This window comes from Chiloscyllium punctatum, chromosome 39, assembly GCF_047496795.1.
Source record: "Chiloscyllium punctatum isolate Juve2018m chromosome 39, sChiPun1.3, whole genome shotgun sequence".
Taxonomy (NCBI): Eukaryota; Metazoa; Chordata; class Chondrichthyes; order Orectolobiformes; family Hemiscylliidae; genus Chiloscyllium; species Chiloscyllium punctatum.
In genome coordinates, this window is record NC_092777.1 from 67,754,031 (window position 1) to 67,781,726 (window position 27,696).

At 42.0% G+C, this 27,696-nt stretch overlaps 1 protein-coding gene across 3 annotated transcripts in view; it reads left to right on the plus strand.

Moving 5' to 3' along the window:
* The first annotated feature begins 2,827 nt into the window (after positions 1-2,827).
* Positions 2,828-27,696, plus strand: part of pctp (phosphatidylcholine transfer protein) — a 54,132-nt gene continuing 29,263 nt past the window's right edge. For 2 of the 3 annotated variants that reach the window (XM_072559005.1, XM_072559004.1), the window contains exons 1-5: positions 2,828-3,005; positions 6,842-6,959; positions 11,905-11,984; positions 15,162-15,327; positions 16,149-16,216. In XM_072559005.1, coding sequence (XP_072415106.1) covers positions 2,886-3,005; positions 6,842-6,959; positions 11,905-11,984; positions 15,162-15,327; positions 16,149-16,216 — 552 coding nt within the window. In that variant the 5' untranslated portion in view covers positions 2,828-2,885. Of the gene's footprint in view, positions 3,006-6,841; positions 6,960-11,904; positions 11,985-15,161; positions 15,328-16,148; positions 16,217-21,873; positions 25,599-27,696 lie in introns of those variants that run through there. The other variant, XM_072559006.1, reaches the window with a different exon arrangement.

The following is a 27,696-nucleotide window of genomic DNA, read 5'->3' on the forward strand; positions in this document are numbered from 1 at the left end:
CAGGTGTGACAGGTATACTGTGTAAAGTGTATACAGTGTGAAGTGTACAGGTGTGACAGGTATACTGTGTGAAGTGTACAGGTGTGACAGGTATACTGTATAAAGTGTATACAGTGTGAAGTGTACAGGTGTGACAGGTATACTGTGTGAAGTGTACAGGTGTGACAGGTATACTGTGTAAAGTGTATACTGTGTGAAGTGTACAGGTGTGACAGGTATACTGTGTGAAGTGTACAGGTGTGACAGGTATACTGTGTAAAGTGTATACTGTGTGAAGTGTACAGGTGTGACAGGTATACTGTGTAAAGTGTATACTGTGTAAAGTGTACAGGTGTGACAGGTATACTGTATGAAGTGTACAGGTGTGACAGGTATACTGTGTAAAGTGTATACTGTGTGAAGTGTACAGGTGTGACAGGTATACTGTGTAAAGTGTATACTGTGTGAAGTGTACAGGTGTGACAGGTATACTGTGTAAAGTATACTGTGTAAAGTGTACAGGTGTGACAGGTATACTGTGTGAAGTGTATACTGTGTGAAGTGTATACTGTGTGAAGTGTACAGGTGTGACAGGTATACTGTGTGAAGTGTATACTGTGTGAAGTGTACAGGTGTGACAGGTATACTGTGTGAAGTGTATACTGTGTGAAGTGTATACTGTGTGAAGTGTACAGGTGTGACAGGTATACTGTGTGAAGTGTATACTGTGTGAAGTGTACAGGTGTGACAGGTATACTGTGTAAAGTGTATACTGTGTGAAGTGTATACTGTGTGAAGTGTACAGGTGTGACAGGTATACTGTGTGAAGTGTATACTGTGTGAAGTGTACAGGTGTGACAGGTATACTGTGTGAAGTGTATACTGTGTGAAGTGTACAGGTGTGACAGGTATACTGTGTGAAGTGTATACTGTGTAAAGTGTACAGGTGTGACAGGTATACTGTGTGAAGTGTATACTGTGTGAAGTGTATACTGTGTGAAGTGTACAGGTGTGACAGGTATACTGTGTGAAGTGTATACTGTGTGAAGTGTACAGGTGTGACAGGTATACTGTGTAAAGTGTATACTGTGTAAAGTGTACAGGTGTGACAGGTATACTGTGTGAAGTGTATACTGTGTGAAGTGTATACCGTGTGAAGTGTACAGGTGTGACAGGTATACTGTGTGAAGTGTATACTGTGTGAAGTGTACAGGTGTGACAGGTATACTGTGTGAAGTGTATACTGTGTGAAGTGTACAGGTGTGACAGGTATACTGTGTAAAGTGTATACTGTGTGAAGTGTATACTGTGTGAAGTGTACAGGTGTGACAGGTATACTGTGTAAAGTGTATACTGTGTAAAGTGTACAGGTGTGACAGGTATACTGTGTGAAGTGTATACTGTGTGAAGTGTATACTGTGTGAAGTGTACAGGTGTGACAGGTATACTGTGTGAAGTGTATACTGTGTGAAGTGTACAGGTGTGACAGGTATACTGTGTGAAGTGTATACTGTGTGAAGTGTACAGGTGTGACAGGTATACTGTGTAAAGTGTATACTGTGTGAAGTGTATACTGTGTGAAGTGTACAGGTGTGACAGGTATACTGTGTGAAGTGTATACTGTGTGAAGTGTACAGGTGTGACAGGTATACTGTGTAAAGTGTATACTGTGTGAAGTGTATACTGTGTGAAGTGTACAGGTGTGACAGGTATACTGTGTAAAGTGTATACTGTGTGAAGTGTATACTGTGTGAAGTGTACAGGTGTGACAGGTATACTGTGTAAAGTGTATACTGTGTGAAGTGTATACTGTGTGAAGTGTACAGGTGTGACAGGTATACTGTGTGAAGTGTATACTGTGTAAAGTGTACAGGTGTGACAGGTATACTGTGTAAAGTGTATACTGTGTAAAGTGTACGGGTGTGACAGGTATACTGTGTAAAGTGTATACTGTGTAAAGTGTACAGGTGTGACAGGTATACTGTGTAAAGTGTATACTGTGTAAAGTGTACGGGTGTGACAGGTATACTGTGTAAAGTGTATACTGTGTAAAGTGTACAGGTGTGACAGGTATACTGTGTAAAGTGTATACTGTGTAAAGTGTACGGGTGTGACAGGTATACTGTGTAAAGTGTATACTGTGTAAAGTGTACGGGTGTGACAGGTATACTGTGTAAAGTGTATACTGTGTAAAGTGTACAGGTGTGACAGGTATACTGTGTAAAGTGTATACTGTGTAAAGTGTACAGGTGTGACAGGTATACTGTGTAAAGTGTATACTGTGTAAAGTGTACGGGTGTGACAGGTATACTGTGTAAAGTGTATACTGTGTAAAGTGTACGGGTGTGACAGGTATACTGTGTAAAGTGTATACTGTGTAAAGTGTACGGGTGTGACAGGTATACTGTGTAAAGTGTATACTGTGTAAAGTGTACGGGTGTGACAGGTATACTGTGTAAAGTGTATACTGTGTAAAGTGTACGGGTGTGACAGGTATACTGTGTAAAGTGTATACTGTGTAAAGTGTACGGGTGTGACAGGTATACTGTGTAAAGTGTATACTGTGTAAAGTGTACGGGTGTGACAGGTATACTGTGTAAAGTGTATACTGTGTAAAGTGTACAGGTGTGACAGGTATACTGTGTAAAGTGTATACTGTGTAAAGTGTACGGGTGTGACAGGTATACTGTGTAAAGTGTATACTGTGTAAAGTGTACGGGTGTGACAGGTATACTGTGATGTGGTACATCTCAGCTGTGGACGGCCTGGCTCCACCCACCTCTCCTGTGTAACAGGTGTCTGTGTCACGTGATCCATCGGGGCGTGTCACTGAGAGGGCGGGGTTTACCGTTCCCATGTGACCCCGGCTTTTTCCGTGGCGTTGCGAGGGCTCTAGGGTCGTCACTATGGCGTCGTGCTGTCCAGAGGCGGCTTTGAGGGAGCTGCAGGAACCTGAGGTGGGCGGGGACTGGCAATTCTTCTTGGAAATCAGCGATGGCATTCGCATTTACCGCCTGTTTCTCCAGGTGAGCCCGAGGAGTGGAGTGGCCTGGTGGTGTTCTCCTGTGAGAGGAGAGAGAGGCCGCAGGCTCCAGCACCGGCTCGGGAAGGCTGCGGGAAATCAGGGTCCATGAGGGAGTTAGCTGCAGCCATGGTATCATTAAGTTGTGATATAAGTGATGTTAGAATAATATTTCAGACTTTACAGAAACAGCTCTTTAGCCTTTATTACGTCTTTGATTAATACCTATGTCCCACGATTCTGCCCTTAGTCTGCATAGAATATATTTTCACAAATTGTGAACTTTTTATACTTTTCTAACTCAAGACTCATTGAGTTGAGTTAGTAATCTCAGTATAAAAGGTGCAAACATGAGATGTTCATGGTCGTCTCACTCCTATCTTGAGTGTGGTGATGATGGCGATTCTTCTGTGTTGGTTATGTCAGTGTCACAGGCTAACCTCAGTATTCTAGGAGAAAGTGAGGACTGCAGATGCTGGAGAGTATTCTGTCAGCGTTTACAAATGTGATACGTGGAAATGATTTTGAATCCGTTTTCTGTTGTTAACTAAGGGATGCATATTGGTCAGGATGCTGAAATAATTCAGGATTGGTGGTGCTGGAAGAGCACAGCAGTTCAGGCAGCATCCAACGAGCAGCGAAATCGATGTTTCGGGCAAAAGCCCTTCAGTTTTTACCTTGCTGAAATAATTCACCTGTTCATAATACTGAGGATCTTGTACACCCACTTGAACAGACAGATGGGAGTTTTCTGTATACACATCCTAGTGTGAAGATGGTACAGGCACTAACATACAGTACAGTGCAGTTCTCCCTTCATGCTGCACTGATATGTTTTGTTTGCATGAGCCCTGCAATGGGTCTTGATCTTGGAATCTTGTGACTCTAAATGAGTGTACTATGAAAATTGAACCACAGCTGACACTGGTTCAGTTACATTTTGGCAATTTTATTCTGAGATGAAAGTGGAAATATTTCACAGATTGAATTCATATTCTGGAATCATAGAGTCCCTACAGTGTGGGAAGAGGCTACTTGGCCCATCAAGGCAGTACTGACCCTTTGAAGAGCATTCCACCCATTAATTCTACTGCCACCCCACCCCTGAACCCATGTCCATAATCCAGCATGATTTTTTTTTAAACTATGGCTAACCCATTTAACCTGAACATCCCTGGATGCTATGGAGTATGCACTGTGTGACAGGTATACAGTGTGAAGGGTGACTATGGACTATTTAGCATGGCAATCCACCTAACCTGTGCATACTTGGATTGTGGTAGAAACCAGAGCATCTGGAGGAAACCCATGCAAACACTGGGAGAATGTGCAAACTCTACACAGTCATCCAAGGCTGGAATTGGTCTCTGGCATTGTGAGGCAGCAGTGCTAACCACTAAGCCATTGTGCTGCCAATTGAACTACCTATTCAACCAATTTGAGTTGTACCTGCCCAGGAAGATTTTGATGGGGACAGTGCAGAGGAAGGCTGAGATGGAGCTGAGAGGAAATGTTTTGCAAGATAATTTCCTGCTAATGTCTGAGAGAATTACTGAAATTGCTGGGCAAAAGCTCAATGATTGATATTGTATACCTCTGGCTGTAGGGATTGAGATTATTTCCTGGCCTGCATGCCAGTCCCATATGCAATTGTTTGACAAGCTTGAATAAGGCCTCAGCAAATTGAATTACTGAGTGGTCACTTCATTTTTAGAAAAGATGGATGGAGCTGCTAGATACAGTAGAGTACTAAGGATGCTTTACAGAGCAAAAATGATCGCCATTAGTCAGAATGAGGTGGTTTTGGCCAGCTGTCATTGTGAATGAAACATTTATTGCTAAAAAGTTGTAAAAGTGAGGAAGTACAGGGTTCTTGAAACTGCAGGCATTAGTGAGACTGCACGTGGAAAATTGTATCCAATTTTGGTCCCCTTCCTTGATGCATTGGAGGTCGTTCAGAGGAGCTTCACTAAATTATTTCAGAGATAAGGGTTTGTCTTGCGCAAAAAGAATGCCATTTAAGTCTGTACTCTATGGAGTTTAGGTTTATAAGATACTAAAGGAAATTGACAAAGTAGACACAGTGGGGATGTTTCCTCATGTAGATCAGCCTCAAATAAAAGGGCATGTTTTAGGATACGGGGGTGCAAATTTAAAATGAGTGAGGATAGATTGCTTCTTGCAAAGTGTCATGAATCTGTGAAATTCACTACCCCAGAGAGCAACAGATGCTGGGACACTGAATAGATTTGAGGAAACTGGCAGTGTTTTAATTTAGTAATGCCACAACTCTATTTTTGTACAACCTCTACAATGTTAATTGTATATTAAATGTGTATAATTAGACAGGTGATGGATGTGAGCTCAGGATTCTGACTGGATGGCTCTTGTAGCACAGTGGTAGTGTCCTTAACTCTGAGCCAGGAGGCTTGCATTTGACCAACTTTCTTCAGAGTCATGAGATCGCACATCTGAACAGATTGACTTGAAAATATGAGATTAGATTAGACTCCCTACAGTGTGGAGACAGGCCCTTCGGCCCAACAAGTCCACACCAACCCTCTGAAGAGTAACCCACCCAGACCCATTTTCCTCTGACCAATGCACCTAACACTATGGGCAATTTAGCATGGCTAATTCACCTGACCTGCACATCTTTGGACTATGGGAGGAAACCGGAGCACCCCCAAGCATACACAGGTGGAGTGTGCAAACTCCACACAGGCAGTTGCCTGAGGCTGGAATCAAACCTGGGACCCTGGTGCTGTGAGGTAACAGTGCTAACCACTGAGCCACCTTGCTGCCCAAGGTTGAGAAGGAGAGTCCTTCATGGTAACCTCAAATCAGTGATGGGAATTGAACCCATGCTGTTGGTGCCACATTGCTCTGTAAACCAACCCTTCAGCTAACAGAGCTAAACTGATCCCTAATAAAGTATGGAACACTTCACAAATTTACATGTCATATGTCCCATGAAATTGTGGTGGGTGAGGGTTAACAAATGCTGGTAAACTAAATCTGTCGGTAAATGCTTTAAAAAGTGTAAAGATTGACCCCAGTTACACACTTCACCAAGTGGCACTTAGATCTATGGAAGCTAAGGGCTTCATATTTCAATCAACCATTGCCTTGAGTACTTTCATTAGCTGAGTATCCACCATTGTATATGTTAGAGAATTCTAAAGCTCCCCTCTTCAAAACAAAATTTCTTTTCATCTCAGTCCTAAATGGCTACCTATTGTTGTTCTCATTCTTCTAAACTTGGGGCGGCATGATGGCTTCATTGCTAGCACTGCTGCCTTAATGCTAGGGACCCAGGTTCGAATCTGCCTTGGTGCCACTGTCTGTATGAAGTTTGCACATTGTGTCTGTGTGGGTTTCCTTTGGGCGCTCCAAAGATTTGCAAGTTAGGTGGGTAGGCTATGCTAAATTGCCCATCATGTCCAGGGATGTGCAGGCTCGGTGGAATAGACATGAGAAATGCAGGGTAACAGGGATAGGGTTGGGGGGATGGGGAGGAATCTGGGTAGGATGCTCTTCAGATGGCTGGTGTGGACTCGATGGGCCAAATGGCTTGCTTCCGCAATGTAGGGATTCTGTAAAACCTAATTCATTCAGTATCTTCTCACGGCTGATTTATTGGGTGCTTTTCAATCCTTAATGATAATCGGTGACATCGCTGTTTTCCTGATAGTTCTTGTAAAAACCTTGCCTTTTTTGTGTTTTATAAGACCAGACCTTGTGCTCTTTTCTTGTGTTGTGGAATTTCAACAATGTAGGGTTTTGCTCCATTGAGAACTGTACAACTTTTTATAACTTGCTGAGTTTTGTATTTTTCAGGAATCATGTCTTTATGAATACAAAATCTATGGAACCTTTCCAGATTGTGATCCAGAGTTGTTTGTAGATGTGTACATGGACCTGAAATATAGGAAGCAATGGGATAGTTATGTGAAAGGTTGGTTCACACTGTTTACAGTATCAGTGATGTTTTAATGACAGTTTGTCTTAATTCTTTGAAATGAAGGCATGTATGTTGAATAGGGGCCTGATTTTTTTGTTCCTCTTGAAAGCAATAGGTACCTTGTGCGGTACTGAACCCCTGAAGTTCTGAAGAGTCCCATTGAACTGAAATGTTAATTCTGTTTGTCTCTCTACAATTGCTGCCAGACCAGCTATGTTTCTTCAGTATTTTAGTTTCATTTCAGATCTGCAATGTCCTCAGTACTTTGCTTTTAACTGAACTTCATCAGTCACCATCGAAAAGTGTGGTGCTGAAACAGCACAGCTGGTCAGGCAGCATCTGAGTAAAGTTTTGAGCATGAGTTCTTCATCAGAAACTTTGTCAACCTGGAAACTTTTACATTTTTTCAGCTGCGTGTTCAAGAGCATTTAAGAGGAAGTTAAAGCAACACTCCTGCTTCTGACCACTTTCCACTTTACCCTGCATAAAATTTGGAAATAGGGTCCCATCCATATTCAACCAATTCCCGTTCCACCTATTTACTTGACCATGTTGAGCTAAAGCAAGGCAGAATCAAACATTGATGAAAGCCTGGTCCATGCCTTCATTATGACTGTGCTTTCAGCTGTTTCGGCCCAGAACTCTGGAATTTCCTTTTAAATCATTGCTCATCAACTTCTCTTTTCTCCTCTGTGTCAAACAACTTGCACTGTATAAATGCGCATGGTGTGTAGATGTGAAATCCCTGATCTTAAATGGTCAAGTTGTACATCAAAATCCAGTATATAAATTATTAAATATTGTGGGCATCACTCACTATCTTTAAAGGTGGGCATTCTTCTGAGCTGGTACCACTTCCCTCCCATTTGTACAAAATGCGATGAACTGGGGTCAGCTCTGAGGAAATTCCTGACCGAGATATTTTGTTGTAGTTCTTTGTTTAAACAGCTGCCATACATCTGTGAGCTTTGCTGAACTATAGGTCAGGTAGTCTTTGAACAATCATGTTCTTTCCACTTGCTGTGTGTGATGTTAAAGACTCCTCTGGTGTGTGGTGTTTGTGATGGGATGGGGGTGGTGGTAAATGTATTTTTTGCATGATAGTCTATTTGTGTTTTAAAACAACCAGCCCAGGAAGCTGCAGGGAAGTTCCACCCTGTGCATTCTGTATCAGACAGAGATTGTCTGTCTGTTAACTATTTTTGAAGGTTCTGGTTTCTGTTAACCTGACTGCTAGTTACATCGGGTGATATGGTTTATGGGGTAAAGTTGTTGCACTATCAGCTTTCATCTTGGGTGTTCACCCACCTGACCTGGGTTTGGTTTATTTCAAAGATGTCTTCCATTCCTAACTGGCCCCACTAGCTGTAAATCCATTATACTTGTGTGCATGCAATCTCGCATGCTTCTACAGTTATGAGCATCATATTAAGGCAGTTTCAAATCTAAACATGTTTCAGAACAAAATTACCTCAGCACAGGTAATGATAAAATGTGAAAACCAAAGATTGATTAAAAATAAACCACATTAAATGATTAAAACTTTGTATTTATTGGATACAAAATGCTTACTATACAGCGTCTGTTTGTTTTCCATATTTCTGTGTGGGCTGTTTGCAGCGTGGGCTCCTTCTGAACACATTCAGGTATTGTTCATTACTGTCTAATCTTGTGGTTGTTACTAGAGTAGTTGAAACACTTTGTGCTTGTTTGACTTGTTGATGGGTCATGTGATATTCAAACTCCCTAAACAGTGTCTTTGCACAGAATTTACAATAAAGAACAAGCCACTCCTCACTAACTTCATGCTGGCATTTCAACTCCACATGAACATCCTCCATTGGTTTTTCTCAGTCTACCAACGTATCCTTCTACTCCTTATCCCTTGTTTTTTTTAAAATCAGGTAACCTCTTTAAAGCTTTGCTCATCATCTAATCCATTCCTGTGGTAGAGTTCCATATTCTCAGCGCTCTGGATAAAGAAGCCTGTCTATATGTCTTTATTGGACTTATTAATATCTATTGTACATTTACAACTAGCTTTGATTACTCCATAATTGAGAATGTCATCTCTACTTAAATTATGAAGGGCTTTATATAATTGAATAAAAACATTTAAGGTTAAATTAACACATTCATTTCTGATGTTTGAATCCAGCCTCAACTGCTTGACTTAAAACTCTTAAGTTGAAAAATGTGGTGCTGGAAAAACACAGCAGGCCAGGCAGCATCCGAGGAGCAGGAGAATCGATGTTTCGGGCATAAGCCTTTCTTCAGGATCCCTGAAGAAGGGCTTATGCCTGAAATGTCGATTCTCCTGCTCCTCGGATGCTGCCTGGCCTACTGTGTTTTTTCAGCACATTTTTCAACTCCGGTCTCCAGCATCTGCAATTCTCACTTTCTCCTAGTTAAAACTCTCTGAACCAATTGGAACTTGATCACTTTTCAGAAAGGTACAGACCCATAGATCAGATCTGCTTGAAAAGTCCCACTAAATTGGTAACCAAAGGCAGCACTGTTGTGTCCTGGGGTTGTGTTCTAAATTTTGGCCTCAAAGAACATGCTTTGATCCTATCGGATAGTGTGCCTTGTTACAATGGTAGACCAGGCTCAAGAGACGAATGGCTACCAGTGAAAAAGAGGCATTTGCAATGTATTCAAATTTGTTGGTACAAAAATAGGTGGGAGGGCACGTTGCACTGGGGACATCAGGAATCTACAAGTGGATATTGATGGGTTGACAGTGGGGGAAAAAAACCTGGTAGATGGAGTTTAATGTTGGAAAGTGAGGGGTTATGTACTGTACTAAGAATTAAAAGGCAGGCTGTTTGGGGAGAGAGTCCAGAATATCTGCAGCACAGAGATCTGAGTGTTCTGCATCAAAGGACAGTTAGCGTGCAGCAAGTAATTAAGGCAAATAGAATTTTGGCCTGCATTACTCAGGGTTGGAGTTTAAAAATAGGGAAGACTTGTTAACAACCAAATAGGGTGGTGGTAACACCTGCTGTGCTGTGTGCAGTTTTGTCCCCATCTTTAAAGAAGGATATATTGGCATTGTCGCCAATCCAAAAAAAGTTCTCTGGGCTGATTTGTGGAATGAAAGATTTTTGTATTTGTTCATGGGGTGTGAGTATCAGTAGCTGGGCCAGCATTTATTGTCCATCCTTAGTTGTCCAGAAGACAGTAAAGAGTCATTTGGTACAAACCATGTTTTGTAGAATTATGGAAGGAGTTAGCTGCCAAATGAAGGCCTATTTTCCAACAGCTCAGGAAATTCCCAGGTTCCATCCTGCTGTGTGTGGTAACTAATTTCCAGGTTAGGATGGGAGTGCATGGATTAGCTTATTATAAATCAAACAAGGAGAGGTAAAAGGAGCCAGTGTTATCGTTCCCCATTGATATTGGGAGATAATTAGTTAATGCTGGGTCTGGCCTGTAATGGCCCTTGTTTGTTATAAATAGCCTGCTTTGTATTATACTATGCAAGGGAAACTACTGTCTGTGTGGTCCCACACCCTAAAATAAGAGGCCTTGCTAGAACGTTGGCAGCATTGTCCAAAATAGGTATCTAGTTATACAGAAGAAAGCACTCCTCAATAGAGTCGCTACATGCTGATGCTTGGGGAAACTGATGAATCATTAGACAATAGACAACAGGTGCAGGAGTAGGCCATTCTGCCCTTCGAGCCTGCATCACCATTCGATATGATCATGGCTGATCATCCTTAATCAGTATCCTGTTCCTACCTTATCTCCATAACCCTTGATTCCACTATTGTTGAGAGCTTTATCCAACTCTTTGTTAAATGAATCCAGAGACTGAACCTCCACTGCCCTCTGGGGCAGAGCATTCCACACACCCACCACTCTCTGGGTGAAGAAGTTTCTCCTCATCTTTGTCCTAAATGGTCTACCCCGTATTTTTAAGCTGTGTCCTCTGATTCGGCACTCGCCCATCAGCGGAAACATGGTTCCTGCTGCCAGAGTGTCCAATCCTTTAATAAACTTATACGTCTCAATCAGATCCCCTCTCAGTCTTCTAAACTCAAGGGTATGCAAGCCCAGTCACTCCAGTCTTTCAGCGTAAGGTAGTCCCGCCATTCCAGGAATTGACCTCATGAACCTACGCTGCACTCCTTCAATAGCCGGAATTTCTTTCCTCGAATTTGGACACCAGAACTGCACACAGTACTCCAGGTGTGGTCTCACCAGGGCCCTGTATAGCTGCAGAAGAACCTCTTTGCTTCTGTACTCAATCCCTCTTTTTATGAAGGCCAGCGTGCTATTAGCCGCCTTCACTACCTGCAGTACCTCCACGCTTACCTTCATTGACTGGTGTACAAGAACACCCAGATCTCTGTACTGCCCCTTTACCTAAATTGATTCTATTTAGGTAGTAATCTGCCTTCCTGTTCTTGTCACCAAAGTGGATAACCATACATTTATCCACATTAAACTGCATCTGCCACGCATCTGACCATTCACCTAACCCTGTAATCTCCAATCTGCAGGAACTGATCCCGAATCTATCGAACTCTGGAAAATAATCACCAGCGCATCCACGATTTCTTGAGCCACCTCCTTCAGTACCCTGGGATGTAGCCCATCAGGCCCTAGGGACTTATCAACCTTCAGACCTGACAGTCTCTGCAACACCAATTCCTGGCAAATATAAATTCCCTTCAGTTCAGGTCCTTCAGCCGCTGTTACCTCAAGGAGATTGCTTGTCTTCCCCAGTGAACACAGATCTGAAGTACAATTCAATTCTTCTGCCATTTCTTTGTTCCCCGTAATATATTCCCCTGTTTCTGTCTTCAAGGGCCCAATTTTAGTTTTAACCATTTTTTTGCCTTTCATATACCTAAAAAAACTTTTACTATCCTCCTTTTACTATTAAGTAGCATTAAACATTCAATTATTTCTTTCTTTTACTCTGCAGAACTGTGTGAGCAGGAGTGTAACGGGCAGAAAGTGATTTACTGGCAAGTCAAGTACCCGTTTTTTCTCGCCAATCGTGATGTATCCTTTCAAGTGTCCTGTTTGTTTTTCTAACTGCAATGCAGACCCCCTGGTGGGGGTTCAAAGGGATACTGCATTGGGAATTCAGATTTCTTTGACATTAGAATTTGTTTTTTCTCAGTTGTTTTGAGAAAATGGTTTGTTGCCAGTGAAATGTTAAAGTTTTATTCAATGCTGTTTGAATGTGATCTCAGTGACCTTTTACAATCCAATGATAAATGCATTAATGTGGTGAAATATTGGGATCCATTATGTATCCCTCTGCATCTTGGTAGTGCATTGTGGCATGCTGCTGAACTGCTTTTGCTATTGCAGTCTTCAGAAAAAGGAAAGTAATTGATGTCTCTCAGCAACCAGTTTGTGTATTGCAAAAAAATCAAAGTACACTTTTGATGTTATAGTATGGAATTTATTGCTTAAAAGGAAACTGGATAATTACTTAAACAAGAAGTTGGAGAACTGTGGAAATGAATTAGGGGGATGGAGCTAATTGTATAATTCTTTCTTTCAAAATGTGTACCAGGTGCTACTGTCCTCCTGGGGCTAAATTCACAGACTTGGCCTGACCGTTTAATCTAGTTATTTAGAGATACTCGCGACACGTTTGGATGTTCTAGAACCTGTGCTATCCTCGGCAAAGTGCAAAAATAAACATTTTCCTTCAGTTCCTCCCCCTAGCTAAACCCTGAATTCTCCAACATGTTTGGGATGTTATTAGGCCTCCTGTGTTTTCCTAGATCATCTCCTGCAGGAGTTCCTCAGGGTAGTGTCCTAGGCCTAACAGTCTTCAGCTGTTTAATCAATGGCCTCTGTGCAATCATCCTCAGTTCTGACCTTATAATGGAGCAATATTCAGCAACTCCTCAGATACTGAAATAGTCCATGTGTGAATGCAGCAAGACCCGGACAATATCCAGGTTTGGGCTGATGCGGCAGGTAACATTTTCACCATGCAGCTAACCAAGCAATGACTGTCTTTGACAGGAGAGTATTTAACCATTTTCCCTTGACATTCAGTGGCATTGCTATCACTGAATCCCTCCACTCTCAGCACCCAGGAGTTTTACCATTGACTAGAAACGGAAGTGGACCAGCCATATAAAATACAAAAACAAATTGCTGGAAAAGCTTAGCTGGTCTGGCAGCATCTGTGGAGAGAAATGAGAGTTAACATTTCAGAACTTGCTTTGAAGAAGAGTCACTGGATCTGAAATGTTAACACTCATTTCACTGCAAAAATGCTGCCAGACCAGCTGAGCTTTTCCACCAACTTCTGTTTTTGTTTCTGATTTTTAGCATCCACAATTCTTTCAGTTTTTATTCAGCCATAAAAAAATACTTGGCTACAAGAGCAGGTCAGAGTTTGTGAATTTTGCAAGTAACTAACCAGTGATCTGTCTCCTCAAAGTCTGTCCATCTCTTACTCTCACAGGTCATCATGGTGACTCAGTGGCTAGCACTGCTGCCTCACAACATCAAGGACCCAGTTTGATTCCACCTTTGGGAAACTGTGCAAATTCCATATAGACATTCTCCATAGAATCCTTTACAGTGTGGAAACAGGCCATTCAGCCCATTGTGTCCACACTGACCCTCTGGGGAGAATCCCACCCAGACCTGTTCCCTTACGTTATCCATATCTCCCTGCATTTCCCATGGCTAACCTAATGGATACACCCCTGAATACTGTGGGTAACTTGGCATGGCCAATCCACCTAACTTCCACATCTTTGGACTGTGGGAGGAAACAGGAGCACCTGGCAGACATGGGGAGAGCATGCAAACTCCACACAGACTGTCGCATGACGGTTGAATCGAACCTTGGTTCCTGGCACTCAGAGGAAGCATTTTTAACCACTGAGCCACCACTCTGCCCTCGTGTCTGCATGGGTTTCCTCTGGGTGTTTTGGTTTCCTCCCATGGTCCAAGGACGTGCAGGTTAGGTGGATCGGCAATGCTAAATTTCCTATGTTGTCCAGGTATGTGCAGGCTGGGTGGATTAGCCATTGGAAATGCAGGTTACAAGATTAGGGTAAAGGGTTGGCTCTGCGTGGGATGTTGTTTGGAAGGTCAGTGTGGACTCTATAGACCAAATGGCCTGCTTGAACACTAGGGATTCTATGAAGTCGTGATGAGCGTGATGAAATGCTCCCCTACGTGCCTGGATGAGCACAGCTCCAGCAATGCTTGAAACATGACTCCATCCAGGACAAAGTAGCTTGCTTGATCAGCATTCAGTTCGCCATTTTAAACATTCTTCTTCTACCACTAAAGCACAACAGCAGTGTGTACCATGTGTAAGATACAGCAGTAACTGATCAAGTCATCTTCGAAACCTTCCAAACGTGTAACCTCCGCCATCAAGGCGGCCAAGAGCAGTAGATATGTAAGAACACTACCCCTGCACGATACCCCCTCCATGCCATTCATTATCCTGAGTTGGAAATATATTACTGTTCACTTTCACTGGATCAAAATCCTGTCACTCCCTGTTTTACAGTTAATAAGACGACAAGGACTGCAGCTGTTCAAGGAGGCAGCCAACCAATACCTTCTCTAGGACAATTAGAGATGAGCAAAAACTATTGGCCTGCTGCGCAATGTTCATTCTCGAGAACAAAAGCTGCTTCTGGAAGTGTATTATTCAGTCTTTAAAGAGGGAGCAAATTACTTCCAAAGAAAGTAGCAGTGTAACTTTGCAAAGTAAATTGTTTCTCCATTATTGTAACAGTATTGAAGAACGTCCTGTTGTCATTACGTTACTGGTGTTGTAATCCATAGAATGAGTCAAATTCCTACTATGGCTGTTTTTGAGAATTAACATTAACCCCGACATAAGTGATCTTGATGTTGCATTATCACGAAACACTCGTCTGTTCCATGTATGCCCTTGTGAAGTCTGCTGTATGTGCCTCAGTCACATGTTGATGTGATTGCATCTTAACTGACCTCTGTAGTAGTCGGTTGAGCCCTGTAGTAGTTTTCAAATTGCTAGGAATGTGCAGTAATGAAGGAATAACTGAATGAGAAGCTTTAAATTCATTTTTTGTTTCTGTAATCCTGTGACATGAGATTGAAGTTAGTTTAAAAATGCAGCATTTCAAGTGACTCCACTTTGTAAATGAACAAAATTGTTATTTTGAGTCTTCACAGTTCATTCTCTAACTTCACCCTCAGTATGTTTTCATTCGTGAGCACCATGATTTGGATGTTGATGGACGAAAGATTTGGGTGTTTGTGTCAAAATGTGTGCCCGGATTATCTGTGAAATCCGGTGTCATCAGAGTGGAGGATTATCATCAAACTGTGGCTGTGGAGAGTGATGGTAAACAAGGCACCAAAGGTACCACAGATTTTCAACCCTCAATATTGCCTTAACATTTCAAATATTCAGTGAAAAATGGGAATCCTTTTAGACTGTTCATCTGGATTGTGTGTTCTGATTCCAGCCTTCTAGGTTGGCTTGTCTGGATGAAGTATTTTGAGCTATGTAATGATATTCAGTGGGTATGATAGATAGGGTAAAGTTCTCCTATACACTGCTTTCCAAAAGATTATTTGGCACAACTGGTCCATGCTGGTATTTACAATCTTATCACCACATAATCCTCGGCTGCAGTACTGGTGGGGACAGATCTGTCACTGCAAAACAATGGGGTGCCGTGCTGTTGGGTGGAGGTCTGTCATTGTGTAGCACCAAGGTATGATTCTGGTGGGGACTGATCTCTCACTGTACACATTGGGGTACTGTAATAGTGGGATCAGATCTGTCACTGTAACAATGGACAGTGGTGGAGACAGATCTGTCACTCTTTAATACTGGGCGGCAGTACTGGTGGGGACAGGTACAAACAATGACTTGGTTCCCCTGATTGTTTTATTGAGGAAGACAGCTTTGATCCTTTATTGACTATGAATCCCTGGAATAGCTGTGACCCATAGGGTTTTGACTTGTGTATTCAGCATCTTCTCTAAATAGAGTTGAAGATATGATGAGAAGGGAGTGCATGATGGTAAGAAGTTCCTTGGCGCAGCACAAAAGTTCAAAGTCAAATTCTATAAACCCCACTTGGGTAAATTTATCATTCTAAATTTGTTAATAAATGTAGTCTGTGGTAAGATTAGTTTGTGGTCTGTCTTACAGCTGACATTTTGTTCTTTCAGTGTTCATGCATTACTTCGATAACCCTGGGGGTATGATCCCAACATTTCTTGTTAACTGGGCAGCAAAGGTAGGTGGCTTCATTTTATGGGAAGAAACATGTAATTGTTTATAGGAAATTATTTTCCAGCTTGTGACTGTGGTGGAAGAATCTGTAACAGATGGTGATAGGAAGTTGAATGTCTTGGAATCATCAGTCAACTCCTGTTTGTGGAAAAGTGTAACTGAATGGATGTGGGAATAGCAGTCTGCTCTTTGCTGGAGTTGACACGTTTCAGTGAGTAACAGCAGATCAGGAAAGGTGAAACCAGTCTCTCAATTGCTATCCTGTCTCAACAGTTGATCTAGGCCGGACCTGGCTGTGGTGCCCTATGTCATGCAATATATTGCCAGGAATCAGGGTTCATAGAACATAGAATCTTACAGTGCAGTACAGGCCCTTCGGCCCTCTGCTGCTCCAACCTGTCATACCAACCTTAAGCCCATCTAACCTACACTATTCCATGTACGTCCATATGCTTTTCCAATGATGACGTAAATGTACTTAAAGTTGGTGAATCTACTACCGTTACAGGCAAAGCATTCCATGCCCTTACTACTCTGAGTAAAGAAACTACCTCTAACATCTGTCCTATATCTACCACTCCTCCATTTAAAGCTATGCCCCCTCGTGCTCGCCGTCACCATATTTGGAAAAAGGCTCTCCCTGTCCACCCTATCTAACCCTCTGATTATCTTATGTCTCTATTAAGTCACCTCTCAACCTTCTTCTCTCTAACGAAAACAGCTTCAGGTCCCTCAGCCTTTCCTTGTAAGACCTTCCCTCCATACCAGGCAACATCCTAGTAAATCTCCTCTGTACCCTTTCCAAAGCTTCCACATCCTTCTTTTAATGCGGTGACCAGAACTGTACATAATGCTCCAAGTGCGGCCGCACCAGAGTTTTGTACAGCTGTAGCATAACCTCATGGTTCCGGAACTCGACCCCTCAGTTCTGACAGATAAAAATGAATGACTTGCCATAACCAATGAAATTTTCTACCTTTCATGAGAAAGTTAGGAAGGACAATTTCTGTTTAAAGGGTCACCAGTGGATCCATGTGTTTTTGTTTGGGAAGTCAATGATGAAAGATTTTAATATCTCAGCACTTGGAAAGCAGTGATAGAATTAGGTGGAATCGGCATGGCTTTACAAAAGAGAAATTATGCTTGACAAATCCAATGGAGTTTTGAGGCACGTAGCTAGAAGGGTTAATAAAGGGGAGCCAGTGGATGTGAACAAAAAAAAAACTGGATGTTGCAAATCATAAACAGAACTTGAAATTCCTGGAAAAGCTCAGTAGGTCTGGCTTCATCTGTGGAGAGAAATCAATTAGTTTTGGGTCAGGTGGCCCTTCAGAACTGATAGGAGCTAGGAAAATGTTCTTCTTTTGCAGAAGATAGGATGGGGGGGGTGGGGGGGGAGGGGTAAGGAGTAAATTATAGGTGGCAATAGAGCCCGAAGAGAGAAGGACAATTGGACAAACAATGGATTGGTAACAGCCTAGGAGAATGAATGGGTTGTATGTAATAACAAACCATGTGATAAGGCCTGTTGTGAGGGGTTTACAGTAAGGACATGGGAGAAGGTGCCTCAAGTCTGAAAATGATTGAACTCTATATTGAATCCAGAAAGCAGCAGGGGTCCCAAGTGGAAAATGAGGTGTTGTTCTTTCAGCTTGAGTGGAGTTTCGTTGGAACATTGCAACAAGCCTGAGACACAGATGTTGGCTTGGGAACAACATGTACGTTGAAGTGGCAGGCAACCAGAAGCATGGTCATTTTTGCAGATAGACCATAGGGGTTCTGTGAACTGGTTACCCAGTAGAGGTGGTTTACTTGGACTTTCAAATAAAAAGTTAACATATAAAACTAAAATGCGTAGTATTGGGTAGTATGCTGTCATGCATAGAAAACTGGCTGACAGACAGGAAACAGGAATAAAGGGAACTAAATATATCTCCAAATTTGCAGGGACGATGCTGAGATACTTGTGTGATTTGGACAAGCTGTGTGTAAATGGATCACAGATGAAGTATAATGTGGAGAGATGAGACATTATCCATTTTGGAAGCAAAAACAGGAAGGCAGGTTGTTTATTATTTAAATGACAAATTAGTAAAGGGGAGGTATAATGGCACCTGGGTGGTGTTGCACACCAGTTGCTGAAAATAAGCATGCAGGTGCAGCAGGCATGAAGAGGGCAAATAATATGTTGGCTTTTGACAAGAGGATCAGCGTACAGGAGCAGGGATGTCTTGCTATAGTTGTACAGGGCCTTGGTGAGACTCCCCCTTCAGAATATTGTGTGCAGTCTCCTTACCTGAGGAAGAATGTGCAACAAAGATTTACCAGACTCATTCCTGGGATGGCAAGAGTGACATGATGAGAGACGGGATCAGTAAGGAATATATTCACTAGCTTAGAAGGATGAGAGGAGATCTTGTAGAATCTATAAAATTCTAATAGGGTGAGACAGGGTAAATACAGATAGAATGCTTGTGATTGGGGAGTCCAGAACTGGGATCATGGTCTAAGGATGCATTTAGGATGAGATGAGAAGTGTCTTTACCCAGAGAGTGGTGAGCCTGTGGAATTCTCAGTCACAGAAAGAGCTTGAGGTCAAAGCTTAGTTTTCAAGAAAGAGTTAAATATAGAACTTTGGCTAAGAGAATCAAAGGGTGTGAGAGAAAGCAGGAGCAGGGTACTGAGGTGGGCAGTAAGCCTGATCATATTGATCCAGCTCCAAGTTTCTGTTTTGGGTTTGTAGGAGGAGAACAAGCCTCAGACAATAGCTATAGGGAAATGCTCAGCACCTCCCAAGCTTGAATGAGGGAAGGAATAAAAGGATAAAGGGGGTAAACCAATATCTGAAGAGGTGGTGTAATGTTCAGGGATTCAGGTTTTGGATCATTGGGATGTCTTCTGGGGCAGAATAGTCTAATTCAAAAAGGATGGGTTTCACTTGAACTGGAAAGGGACTAATATCTTAGTGGGAAGATTTGCAACTCCTATTCAGGGAGACTCTAAACTGTTAGGACACCCCCTGCATAGCCTGTAAGTAGCAGAGCAAGTAGAAAGATAATTGAGCATGTTTTGGAATTTGAAAAGAACCACTTTCTTAGAAAAGACACAAGCGCAAGTCAGAAGGAAGTAACTCTGTAATATTAAACTGGATTTATTTCAATACAAGGGGTCTTACAGGTAGAGTTGATGAACTCAGGGCATGTTGAGAATATGGAATTGGAATGTTATTGGGATTACAGAAACTTGACTAAGGGTAGGGCAGGAGTGGTAGTGCATTGCCTCAGGTATCACATGTTACAGGAAGGATAAAAGGTGGTGGGGTTGATTTAAGGAAAATATTGTTGTAAATAGAAGATATTTCTAAAATATTGTCCAGTGAAAATGAAATAACAGGAATTAGTTTGATGGGATTATTTAAAGGTAAATTGGGGAACAACGATGTAGAGAAATCTCATATGGAAGAGTAAGAAGATTTTAATAGACCTATTTCTAAACATTGACTAAGGCTATCATAGTGTTGAAGGTTTAGATGGTGAAGAATTTTAGGTGTGTTCAAGGAAATTGATATTGATAAAGACAATGTTCCTACGAGAGAGCAAAATGTGGCCTTTACTTGGGAAATAAGGCAAGCATGTCACTGATAGTAGCGGAGTACTTTGGGTATAATGATCATAATTCTATGTTGAACCTCAGGAGTTGGGAGACATTAATTTAAATATTTTGCATCCGCTTCTATTATGGAGAAATAAATGGAGGCAAGAAAACTCTGGGAAATAGATACTGATGTTTTTGAACGCAGTTCTCATTATAGAAGAGGAAGTGTTGGAGGTCTTAGAAAATATGGAAGTGGCTAAATCTTCAGGACCTTTTTATCAAGTATTTCTCAGAACATTATGGGAAGTTGAGGAAATTGCAGGAATCCTTGCAGAAGTATTTATCATTTCTAACTACAGATGAGATGTCAGATGACTGGAGAGTGGCTAATCTTGTACTTTTGTTTAAGAAAGAATGTAAGGAGAAAGCTGGAACACTTCTGTGTGTCTGACCTCCATGGTGGGTAAGTTGTTGATTCTGAAAGATAGGATTTTTATGCTCCTGAGAGGTAAGGAATAATTAGAGATAGTCAGCATGGTTTTATACAAGGGAAATAGTGTCTCAAACTTGATTGACTTTTTTGAGGAAGTAACCAAGAAGATGGAGGGAAGACTTTACTGAAAACTTTGACAAAGTTCCACATGGTGGACTAATCAGTAAAGTTAGATTGCATGGGAGTCAGGGTGAACTTTCAAATTGGATACAAAATTAATTAACAGCAGGTGACCCGGTGAGTGGAGGATTATTTTTCTGACTGGAGGCCTGTGGTGTTCCATAGGGAGCAGTGCTAGGTCCACGTTTGTGATTTTTTTTTTATAAATGATTAATGAGAATATAGAAGGCTGGTAGGTAAGTTTCTGGATAACACCAAAATTGGTAATATACTGGACAGTGAAAAAGGGTATCTAAGATTACAAAGAGATCTTGATCAGTTGGGTCAAGAGCTGAGGAGTGGTGGGGGAGGGGGGTGGAATTTCATTTGGATGAATGTGAGGTATAGCATTTTAGTAAAATAAACAAGGGCAGGACTTCAATTAAATTCTGGATTAGTGGTGCTGGAAGAGCACAGCAGTTCAGGCAGCATCCAAGTAGCTTCGAAATCGACGTTTCGGGCAAAAGCCCTTCGTTTCCTGAGACCTCTGGAGTCATGTGCATAATTTTTTAAAGTTTGCATTACATGTAGACTGGTTAAGAAGGCATTTGGCCTTCGTTGCTCCGACCTTTTGAGTATTGGAGTTGGGACATATGGAGGTTACACAGGTGAGACCTATTCTGGAATACTGTGTCCAGTTCTGGTTGATCTTTTATAGGAAAGATATTATGATAAAGGTTCAGAAGATATTTACCAGGATGTTGGAGGGAATGGAGGGTTTGAGTTATAAAAATAGGCTGGGACTTCTTCCACTGCTGCGTAGGAGGTTGAGGGTGACTTTGTAAAGGTTTATAAAATCATTAGGGGTGTAGATAATGTGAATGGCAATTGTATTTTCCCTAGGGTTAGGGGCTTCAAGACTAGGGGCATATTTTTAAGGTGAGGAGAGAAAGATTAAAGGTGGTCATGAGGGGCAGTTTTTTTTTAGTGGTTCGTGTGGAATGAATTTCCAGAGGAAGTGGTGGATGTGGGTACTGTTATAACATTTAAAATACATTTTAATAAGTACACGAATAAGAAATGTTTCAGAAGGATATGGGCCAAGCGCAGGCAGGTGGGACTAGTTTAATTTGGGATTATGGTTGGACCAAAGGGTCTGTTTCCATGTTGTATGATTCTGTGACCTTTTTGTCTTTGCCAGAGTTGGATCTCTTTAAATTGCATACAAACCATTACTTCACCATTTTTAGCTTTTCAATGGTGTTGAGCACATTCTTGCAGAGGAAAGAGGGAATCTGATTGTAGTTTGATTAAACACTCCTTATTCCCATTTATACGTGGATCTGGATCAAAGGATAGGCACTAGTCATACATTGAGCTTAAAGTGACTGCTATTCTGAACTGTGATAATTGATATGCATATTTAAATTTTGGATAACTTATTTCGGGTCATTAACACTTGTGTATTTCTGCAGACTGGAGTGCCTTCATTTCTGAAAGATATGCACAAGGCTTGTGCCAACTACCCTGAGTACTGCAGGAATTCTGGGAAATAATTGCCATACTGCTGATTCAGATTTGATGCTCAAAGGATGAGAAGACTTGTCCCAATTTAAATACCCTGTACCTTTTTGCTATACTGTGGTTGGATTATACTGTTTGAGCAGTGCAGAAATCATGTGCTCATCAATAAGACGGTCTGCACTCACTGCACTGTATAGCTCCCCTTTTTATACTGTTCTCCTTCTCTAATGAGACCTTGGCATCCCAGTCATGTAATGTTAACAAACTTGAAATAATGACCATCCAGAAACTACACTTTCATAAATGGGCAAAAATTCTGCAGCCTTAAACTTAGCCATGCAATGTTTCAATGAATGAGCAATGGGAACAAATGGCAGGTGTGGAGTTGAAGTTTCTTTTGAGTGAAGCAGGGAGAAAATTGTCATTGCACTTTGAATTGTTCGGGATTTTTTTATGTCTCTTGGTATTTGAATAAATTTTCCATTAGCTATGTATAGGAGATAGCTCTCCACTGCTTGCTCTTAGTTGGACTATGCATTGTAGGGATAACTTAATGGAGGGAACAAGAAAAAAAATTAATAAATATTGCTGAGCCTCTCCTGAATCTAGATCTGACAATTTTGTGTTCTTTACTCTTCTTCTTCCACCTTGCTTCCATCCCTCTTTATTTTTTCCTCAGGCATTTAGTTGAGTCTATTTTGTACTTGAGGCCCACGTATAGACAACAATGAGCTACACTCAACCACAATGACTCGCTGGTTGAAGAAACTTAGTGCTTAGTGCGGGATTATAAAATGCCAGCTGCTTACGTTTACATTCTGTATCTGTCAGTTCTACCTCTGCCCTGGAAAACAACTTAATCCAAATATTCACTGCTCTTGAGCAGTAAGTTGGAGCACGAGCTGCTGTCTAATTAAACTTGATATGAGTTTAGAATACTACCGTACTGAGTACAGAGCTGTGGTGCAATGTCTTTCCCATTTCTTGATGGACTGCATATTATATTTAGTGGAATTATTAATGTAAATCTTGGCACGTTCCTAGCTATCCACTTCAATGCTCTGCTTATTATTCATCATTAATAAATAAGGCATTCTCTGGCTGATATCATATCAGAATGCAAGATTTAGTATTGGATTCTGTAAATCCCTGACTTACCTTTCATGAAACTGGATGTTGAGCACAGTCTTTTTAAGACAGCTGCTGACATTTAATACTTAATTCTCTCTGTCATGGTCAGAGGTGTTGTCCTTGTTTTTTTTGCACTATCTGGGGTCATGTGAGAAAGCTGTATACCACCCCATTGATACTTTTCCCTTGGCTTCTGGTATTCTTGACTGCGTGGCTCGGAATGAAAGTGTTTCTGTAATTTTCCCTTGATGGTCTCCATTCACATTCCACAGTGGCTACAGTTCCTAACACAGACTGATTGTTTGCTAATCTTTATACATCCCAGAGGATTTTTCTGTGCTCTTTCAATCCTAGCTCATTCTACATCTTTGAGCCTGAGTAATCCCACCCACTCCTCTTCACTTTTTTTGTTACCCTTCTGATCAGACCCCATTTAAAACTGCCTCCTGCTCTTCCCTATGACTGCTAGTAAGTATTGCCTTGAACTCTGGCTACTCAAACTATTTCTGTTTTGCTTTCACTTAAATTTTGCTTTGACTGACCCTGTTTTCTCTTTGTATATCTCTTGGTTGGGTGATGGAACACATTTAAACAAAGTTTTCTTTTCCCAGCATTTTGTTCCATTAGTTTCTGACTTTCTCATGTTTCTTCTACAGCATTAGTGTTTTGTACTGAATCTGTTCCTTTATTTAGATGCTCCAGTCATGCATTGTACTTGTCCTGAAACTTCAAAATTTGGAGGTTGAACTCCATTTGCCACTTGTCAGCCCAGTTCTGCATCCTGTCAATGTCCTGTTGCAACCTACAACCACCCTCCTCACTATCCACAATTCCACCAACCATCATATCATCAGCAAACCTACTAACCTACCCTTCACTTCCTCATCTAAGTAATTTCTAAAAATGAAAGAGCATAGGTCCCAGAACCAATCCCTGCGGAACACCACTTATCACCAAGGTCCAGGCTGAATACTTTCCATCTACCACTATCCTCTGTATTCTATGGGCCAGCCAATTCTGTATCCAGACAGCCACATTTTGCTGTATCCCATGCCTCCTTCACTTCTGAATAAGCCTACCATAGAGAACCTTATCAAACACCTTGCTGAAATCCATGTACACCACTACTCTACCTTCATCAATGTGTTTTGTCACATTCTCCATTTAATAAGGTTTGTGAGGCATGACCTGCACCTAAAAGCCATGCTGATTATCTTTAATTAAACTATGGTTTTCCGAGTAATCCTAAATCTTTTCTCTCAGAATCCTCCCCAATACTTTGTCCAACACTGATATAAGACGGACTGGTCAGTAATTCCCAAAATTATCCCTATTCCCTTTCTTGAACAAGGGAATAACATTTGCCATCTTCCAATCATCTAGTACTACTCCAGTAGACAATAAGGACGCAAAGATCATAGTCAAAGGCTCAGCAATCTCTTCCCTCATTTCCTGTAGTAACCAAGGGAATATCCTGTCTAACCTAGGGGACTTACCTATCCTTATATTTTTCAAATATCAACCTGTTCTAACATATCAGTCTGTTTTATGCTGTCCTCAAAAATAAAGTCCCTCGAAGTAGCAAATACTGAGGCAAAGTATTCATTAAGGACCTCCCCTACTTCCTCCGACTCCAGGTGCAAGTTCCCTCCACCATTCCCTAAAAGACCCTATCCTCACTCTGGTCATCCTGTTGTTCCTCACAAACGTGTGGAACACCTGAGGGTTTTCCTTAATCCTACCTGCTAAAGTTTTTTCATGCTCCCTCTAGCTCTCCTGAGTCCATTCTTCAGTTCCTTCCTGGCTACATTGTAACACTGTAGAGCCCCTGTCTGATCCTTGTATCCTGTGCCTTAAGTAATCTTCCTGCTTCCTCTTGACTAGATGTTCCACATCCCTTGTTACCCAAGGTTCCTTCACCCTACTATCCCCTTCCTTGCCTCAGTGGGACAAACCTGTCCAGCACAATCAGCAAGTGCTTCCTAAACAACCTCCACATTTGTCACACTTTTCCATGAGAACATCTGTTCCCAATTTAGGCACCCTAATTCCTGCCTAAGAGCATTGTAATTCCCCCTGCCCCCCCGTTATATACTTTCCCATAGAGTCTGCTCCTATTCCTTTCCATGAGTGTAGTAAAGATCAGGGAGTTTGTGATCACTGTCACAGAAATGAGAACTCCTACTGAGAGACCTGACACCTGACCTCGTTCTTTGCCAAGTACCAGATCCAACATGTCTTCCCCTCTAATAAGCTTTGTTCCACCCAAACCATGTCGGTTCCAATCAATATTAGGGAAGTTAAAGTCACCCATGACAACAACCCTGTTACCTCTGAACCTTTCCAAAATCTGTCTCCCAATATGCCCATCCGTGTCTCCATTGCTATTAGGGAGCCTGTGGGAAAACTCCAAATAAAGTGACTGCTCCTTTCTAGTTTCAGATTTCTACACCTATCAACTCTAGCCAAATCCTCCTCTACGACCTCCCTTTCTGCAGCTGTGACACTATCCAAGATTAGCAATGCCACTCCCTCATCTCCTTTCCTCTTTCTCTTTCCCCCCCCCCCCCCCCCCCCACCCAAACAGCTGTTCCTGCCCCTGTGATATCCAAGCCTCTGTAATGGTCACAACATCCTAGATCATTACTAGGAACTACAGTAGTGCCTCGACATATGAATGATCCCATTCAGGAACAAATCGGTTTATGACCAGGATTATGTAAAACTTTGCTTCAACGTACGTACGAAATTCAAGGTACGACCGCAAAAAGCCTGTGTGCGACCACATGGTTTAATTGTTCTGCTTTGCTACGCGCTTGTTGAACGCAAAAGCTCTCTGGCCCCGCGTGATCTCATTCAGTCTATCTTTGGTGCGTGCCCTGTGAACAGCCATCCAAGCATTCTTACGCTATCCAAACAATGGGGAAAAATTGATTCGGTTCGTGAACCAGGTCCCGGAATGGATTAAGTTTGTAAGTCGAGGCGCTACTGTATGTCCTGAGTTTGTCATCCTTATTCCTGATACTACCTGCATTGAAATAAACGCACTTCAAGCCATCTCACTGACTGACTGCATCTTTGCCCTATCAAGTGCCTCTCCCTCTTCACAGACTCTCTGCGCGGTGTATCTGGCTGTTCATGACCTATTCCAGCACCTGATCTGTAGCTCAGGTTCTGACCCCCTACCAATCTAGTTTAAACCGTCCTGAAGAGCTCTAGCAAACCTCCCGCTCAGCATGTTGGTGCCCCTCCAGTTCAGATGCAACCTGTCCTCCTTGTACAGGTCTTATCTTCCCCAGAAGGTATCCCAATGATCCACATATCAGAAGCTCTTCCCTCCTACACCAGCCCTGCAGCCACATCTGCATTCACTGTCTGTTCCTAAAATCACTAGCACGTGGCATCAGTAGCAATCCTGAGATTACTCCCCTGCTTGTGCTGCCTTCTAGCTTCCAACCTAACTCCCAATATTCTCTCGTCATCTCCTCCTCCCATTCCATACCCATGTCATTGATACCGATCTGTACCTCGACTTTTAGCTGCTTTCCTTCCCCCTTAAGAATCCTGTAGACTTGATCCGAGACATCCCTGACCCTGGCACGAGGGAGGCAACACACCATCTGGGACTCACTTGCTACTACAGAATCTCCTGTCTTTTCTCCTCTTGAGTGAATCTCCTATCACTTTGCTCTAGCTTTCCTTTCTTCCCCCTTTTCCTTTCTGAGTCACAGAGCCAGGCTCAGTGCCAGTATCTCTCAAGATTATTTTCTATTAGTATTTTTTCCCCTCACTTCCAAATTGGCTCTTACTATTTAAATGGAGCTGTGAATTTCTGGGAAATTCTTAGCCACCTTGCTTCCCCATTCTGTGCCATGCATGGTTCCTCTCACTTCACTTTCCCATTGCTGAAAACTTAACATTGTCCTTCTTTAAATCTCTGCAGGAAATTAGAATCGCCAGCAATACCTCTGTAATTGAAGAGGCCCTGTGTCTCTGTCTATAAATGTAAAGTGGTCAGTTGGTTTGTGTGCTTATACTTCAGCTAACCTCAGCACCTTCAGCAAAGAAATGTAGAGTACAAACCTGTATCTGTCCTAGAGGTCTTTGGAATATTCACTGAGGTGAGAAGGTCTGCCTTTGGTGTCAAGACAGAATTTGACTGGGTGGCAATGAGAAGTCATTGTAAAATGGGGTTGAGTAGAGGGAAATGTACTCTTCAATGTGCTGAGGCTGGCTTCAGGTTCAACCATAATCCTTTCATCATAGGGTCCAAAGTGAGGATGTTTGCAGATAATTGCAATGTTCAGTTCTAGTCCTGACTCTTCAGAAACAGGTGGAGTACATTTTCCCCCATGCAGCAAGACCAGCTTTGGCTGATAAGTGACTAGAAACATTTCCTCCATACAAGTGTCAGACAGTTATCTCTAACAAATGACAAGCAACTGAGCTACATAAACCTCAAAATTCAATGGTGAGTAACTCTGCTCCTGGTATAATTCGGATTTCAATTGTCTGTATTGGTACAGGTTTAATAATGCTTTAGGTAATAAACTCCCTCCGGGCCAAAAGAGTGCTAACTGTACTGGCTGCTCTGTTAGTTTGAGCATTTAATTTTCTCCACTGACAGCAGAGAGTACCAGCTG